The following is a 5859-nucleotide window of genomic DNA, read 5'->3' on the forward strand; positions in this document are numbered from 1 at the left end:
AATTTTTGGTAAGAGAAATAATGCAGCAGGCAAGTCACCCAAGACAGTTTCATTTAGTTCACATTCCGCTTTTATATCTTGTAGTGGCTATCCGATAATGAAATCTCCTATAAGCATATCGCTCTCATCAATTTCTTGATTTGCCAATTGCTGTTGTCTTATGATGAAGTCACGTACATGTATTTTACTGAAATCAACTACAATCATATGTTACTCTGCTATTTTTGGTCTTTTTATTTCTTGAAAAAGAGAAAAAAACAAAAACAAATTGAAATGGAACAAAAAAAAAAAAAAAAATACAAGAATTAGCATGAACTCAACTCCTCCATACCAGTCATCAGCAACAGATGCAGTGTGAAAGGACATAAACATGATTTTTTAAATAAGTTCAAAACATAAAAACATTAGTTTACCAAAAAGACTATTTGAGAAGATTCTTAATGGATAAACCAAGAAAATCTACAATATTTTCCCAAAAAAGTTGCTCAGTGTTTGCGATGTGCAAATGAGCAACTTCTAACCGATCGACATGCATGATTTTGTGATGAAGCCAATGTAAATCTCAAAGAAATTCAAGTTTACAATTCAATGACAATGACACTTCAACATTTACATTGACTACAAAATACATACACACCAATTATAGCATCGTCGTACATGACTTGAGATTTCTACAATATTTTTTACAACCAAAGAGACGAGACAAACATGTCAGAAAAAATGAAACAACGTGTCATCCATTCATTTTGGTCCCTCCAACATTAGAACGAGTTTCTTGTGGCTATTTCTTAATTCTCAAGTGTGTCAATGGATACAGAGAGACTCCTGAGATTTTTTGTTAAGTATACCAAACGATTATGAAATTAGATTGCTATATGATAATTGTTCAACCTTCATTCGAACACGGACTTTCCAATAATACAGTTTTTTAAGCTCAGTAAGACTCTTCGTAAACTAAGAGAAGTTTCCCTTTTTAACCTTTGAATTAAAATGTGAGCCAACCAATCTTTGCAGATTCTCTTCTAACGCCCAAGGATTAAAGAAGGAAGAAGTCTCCATCATGACAAGTATATCAAGTGGGCTGTGGGCATTACTAGATTAGACGAGTTACGTTCATATCCACACATTCAATATGCAAATGCATCAAAAAGATGTTACAACTTCTAGCCATAAAGCAAACTCTGAGGTAACACGTTGAACTGGGGTCACATTTTCCAAATCTATGACATGTGATTTAAGTTGCATTCAACATGGTTTTTGAGAAGCAAACTCTGACGTAAAGCATTGAACTAGGGTCACACTTTCCAAATATATGATGTGTGATTTATGTTACATTCAACATGATTTTTGAGAAGTCAAAAATGAACGAGCTACTGATAAATCTATTTAGTTAATTTTATGAAAGTATTTTTTTTTTTTTTTTAATAAGAATAGCTTTCAATGAAAGTTGAATCGATATGATTTCTTGTAGGAATGACTCCCATACAATTCTTGCAAGAGCTAAAGAAACGTCTACTGAAACATCAACAATAAATCCAATGTCCACCAATATAACTGTCCCACAAGGAGCGTCGTATTTCCATTTTCTACAGTTGGCCGTATCAGGTTCTCATTATCAACCATGCGTTTCACTATCATATTTGCACTTGGATTCATTCGACTGGCTGGAATATCTGGAACAACTCTTGAGCTGCCCACAGTAGGTAAAAGAGACGGCTCACCAGCTACTTTCTCTGAGACGTTATTTGAATCTGCAGCAACTTTCTGGGGCATAGGAACTGATCCTTGAAATCCTAAATGTCCTGCTTGAGATTTATGTGTCATCTCAGATATCCTTCCCCTTTGTGCAGCAACAAGAATTGTTCAGGTCCCCTATCAGCTGGCAAGCCACACTTCTGCTTAGGAAATTGGATCCCAGTGGAAGAATAATTTTGTTCATTAGAAGCTCAAGGAATGTTTACCTCTTGTACAACTCTTGCTTCATCGCTAGCATTAGAAACATTTGCTTTTGAAGCGTGGGACCCACCATTGCCAACATCAGGAGCGAGCATTTGTGCTTCAGACTGCTGCAACTGCAGAAAACCATCTCCAACATTCACATTATTGTAGAGATCATCATATTCATCATCCTCCCCTATCATTTTCTCCTCTGCAAGTGCGGGTATAGCTCCTACTTGATGATATTGCGTTTTTACCATATTCCCCATCTCCATAATCCAATTGTTCGTCCCTAGCTGGATCCATTCAGGCAAACTAAGACTTAGCAATTATTTATCTTTTCCTGGTCAACAAACAAAGTGGCAATTATAACCACGATCATAAAATTAATACACAAATAGTTATCTACTCCAAATAGCAGAACGTATAACGGTATAAGCCAGCATCAGAGAAACTACTCAAAATATTGTGAAGATGGTTAAAGTTATTGACTCAAACTAGAAAGATCCTTTCCGACCATAACTTCAGAGTAAGAAAATATAGCTATTCAGCACCCCCCACAAAGCCCAGAAGGGGCTTCACAATTCGGATCTTTCCAAAACTCTATGAAATAAACTTTCAACTTATCCATGTAATGATCAACGTTAAACACAACATATCTAAAGGAACTATTAAGAACCAACAAGAAAAATCGATTCTGAACGAAAAATATTGCATACGAACCTCATAAAATCATCAAAACAAACAAATCTCCCAAACCCACGGTATAATTCCATAAACAAAACAACTCAAACGATAGCACGAATAAAAAGTTCCAAATGTTCGGATATCATTAATGGTACACGGAGAAAAAGGTCAACAATAGTAATATGTATGATTATATAAAAGAATGGATAAGGAACCATAATACAAATTAATTAATAGATCATACTCTTATTACCAATATTAAATTACGGGAACACCCATTCAAATAAATAATCTGACGGGAAAATTTCATTGACCAATTAATGGTGCTTTTTATATGGATTACGGACTAATTGTTGCCGGTTTTCTCTCTTTCTTCCTTCCTGGTATTAGGCGCCAATGTTGAACGGACCCAGGATGGGTACTGTGATTGTCGGGGCCGAAGCAAAGCATATAACTCAGGCTCCCCTCCCGAAATCAACGTAAATGCAACGATGTATTATGCAACTTATTACTAACTTAAAATTTAACATTAAAAAAAAAACAAATATATTATATAAAAAATTTATATTATCAAATAACAAAACCAACAATATTTCAAACAATTAGTTAAATGCTATCCGTCTTACTGTTTTAGAGGCAAAAACATAATAAAATCTGAATAGTTTAGCTGCTCAACTATTTCTTTCTCTATTGATAACATAGTCAATCCATCCTATCTTTCTTCTGACATAATTGATCTACAATAATCAATCATATAAGTCAACCAAGCTGCAATTATATAAGTCGACAAGACTCCAAACATTTTCAATCTCTTAAATAACAAGTTAGGGAAAGTCATTGTTTACTTGAGAAGCAGAATTGCAGCGAAAACTGTGGAGTTACACCCTCGAGAATTCCATTGTCATAACTTACGAACCTAAAACAAAAATTTAACATCAAACACCAATACTTAAAAATAGGCGCACATTTAGTCAAACTTAGGGAAATAACACATTTAATAAAAACTAATAACCATTAAAACAGTTTCATCAACAAAATAAATTAATTCAAATTAGATAACAGTTAACCCATTAACATTTAAGTATTTAACAGTAACATAGAAAAAGAGCATTTATCAATTAAAATCAAGTAATCAAAATTATAATAAGTAAAAGTAAAAGCCATGAATGAATAGTTGAATACTTAATGTAAATGTAATCATATAACTGAAAAGGAATTAATAATCTTAACACACTAAACTAACAGCCAAGCACTTGCTTGCTAATCGGGGTGAATAGCGAACTATGCTCTGCAGCAGAACGGAAACGGTGTGAACTACGATGGCGTTCGACTCCATGGACCGTGACTGATGACTCAAAGGAAGAGGAAATCTGAAAGTCGGAATGAGGAAGTCGAGAAGAGAGACAGAGGCGATCGACGACGCTGCGAAGGGGATGGACTACTCAGACAAACGTTTGGGAGAAAGGGGTTTTTGATTGGGGATTGGGAAATTGGGAATTTTGGGTAAATGATGGATAATAGATTATGATTTATGGATGTATAAGTTGGGTAAATGGATTAAGACTAAGGGTATTGGATTTGGGCTTGAAGTTGTGGGGTGCTCTTTTTCATCACTGGGTTTGGTTCAACTAAAAATAAAAAATAAATAAATAAATAAAATTCTGGGCTGAAAATGAGCCCCCTTGGAATCTGGGCCTGAGGCGTATGCCTCATTCGCCTGGTCCCAAAACCGGGCCTGAATAGACCTCCCTTCTCCTCTTTTGCTTTCTTTCACTCAAAATTACCATTTTTATGGAAATTTAAACCTTTCTACTTTATTTATAATCTTCCTACAAAATTGTTTACGTGCGTCTGTGCTTATTGGAAAGCGCAAAAAGAAAAAATCTGCATGAAATCCTTTGTACAAAATGTTGTAACTTAAGTTTTAATAAGTTTTAAATTTCAAAATTAAAGATAATCTTAAATTTTAGTTTTCTATTTTAATTTACATTTAATACAAAATAAAAACTCATGACTAATGGATTATAGCTTATATATAAATTGGTTTTATTTTCATGAATATGGGTGCTATATTTGTCCTTATAAAAAGGAGTGGTGATTTCATTGTTTGATGTAACATGAAATCACAACTTGAGATATTTGAATACAAAAATATTTCATCTATATTTTATATTATATTTCTATAGTTTTGACAATTCGATCAGAGTCTCGTTCTTTATCGCCCTATGGTCATATCCATAGAAAAGAACTGACTGTGAGCCCATGGGTTTTATCTTGAAGTCATGTAGTGTCAAAAGTACGAGTACGAAAAGGGGACAACATGATTTTAGGACAGCGATTTCGACGTGACTCTCAAAACTTGCATTTCTAACTCTTCTCTTCTTATATTATATTATTGTTAAATTGTATTTGTTATTTTTTATATTAATTGATAATAAATCTACACGCGAATCACCCCTTTTTTCCCAACAATCTATAGCCGTGTTCGTGATTTGCATATAGACAATTATTGTTATGATTTTTGATAGGTAGAATCGTTGTGTATGTTTTTACTTGTCCACTTAATTTCGTGATATTGATTTTTAGGTCGAATATTAACAAACTCACCTGTGGATGAATACTTACAGATAATCAACATTCTTTTCTTTAGCTAGCTGAGAATTTAAAACACGTCGATCCCATAATAGCTCCATGGACTGAAAATTCATAATCTTGATTTTTGATGTCTATTTGAACACTTTCAGTTAATCTTTTCTTTGTTTAATGAGAATAAATAGGAGGGAAGCACAAACCTCTTAGAAGTTCTCAAAGTCGTAGGATAGCATTAAAAGGTTAATACCATTGGCATTTATCATGCAGCTTTCCTCATGCCTGTTAAAAGCAATACTACAGTGTATGTAAAGTGATGTCGTAAATCATTTTAAAGAATTAGTGTTAATTATATGAGATGTGTTTTGAGTATCAATTTCGTGTGAATCCGTACACCTATAATGAAAAAACAGTTCATGGAAGGATTATTGGGCTAAATTAGGTAGCTGTATTTGGCTTCATTTCTTGGAATGGAGATTAAATTTCTTGTCATAAATTCTATGTATGTGAATTTGTGACCATGTGAGAAAAAATTGAGGTTGGTGTTAAACAAGGTTAAATCTTTTATTAAAATTCATAATTATGAGAGACGGTAATTAGTTTGTATTTGATGTTGTGGTATCTTATAGTAGTCAGGCCCCATCC

The 5859-nt window shown here is 33.7% G+C and overlaps 1 protein-coding gene across 2 annotated transcripts; it reads right to left on the minus strand.

Annotated features, from left to right (window-relative positions):
* Window positions 1-1441: 1441 nt before the first annotated feature.
* LOC111376610 lies at window positions 1442-2820 on the minus strand. 2 transcript variants are annotated; one of them, XM_022999572.1, is made up of 3 exons: window positions 2662-2820; window positions 1962-2281; window positions 1442-1879 (listed from the first exon to the last, which is right to left on the minus strand). In XM_022999572.1, exons 2-3 carry the CDS (start codon window positions 2211-2213, stop codon window positions 1826-1828), a joined length of 306 nt encoding a protein of 101 aa, XP_022855340.1. In that variant the 5' UTR covers window positions 2214-2281; window positions 2662-2820; the 3' UTR covers window positions 1442-1825. The 2 variants fall into 2 exon arrangements, with proteins under 2 accessions (XP_022855340.1, XP_022855341.1); XM_022999573.1 differs by having other exon boundaries at window positions 1962-2820.
* Window positions 2821-5859: the final 3039 nt, after the last annotated feature.

This window comes from Olea europaea, unplaced genomic scaffold (genome assembly GCF_002742605.1).
Source record: "Olea europaea var. sylvestris unplaced genomic scaffold, O_europaea_v1 scaffold1532, whole genome shotgun sequence".
In the NCBI taxonomy this organism is placed as follows: domain Eukaryota; kingdom Viridiplantae; phylum Streptophyta; class Magnoliopsida; order Lamiales; family Oleaceae; genus Olea; species Olea europaea.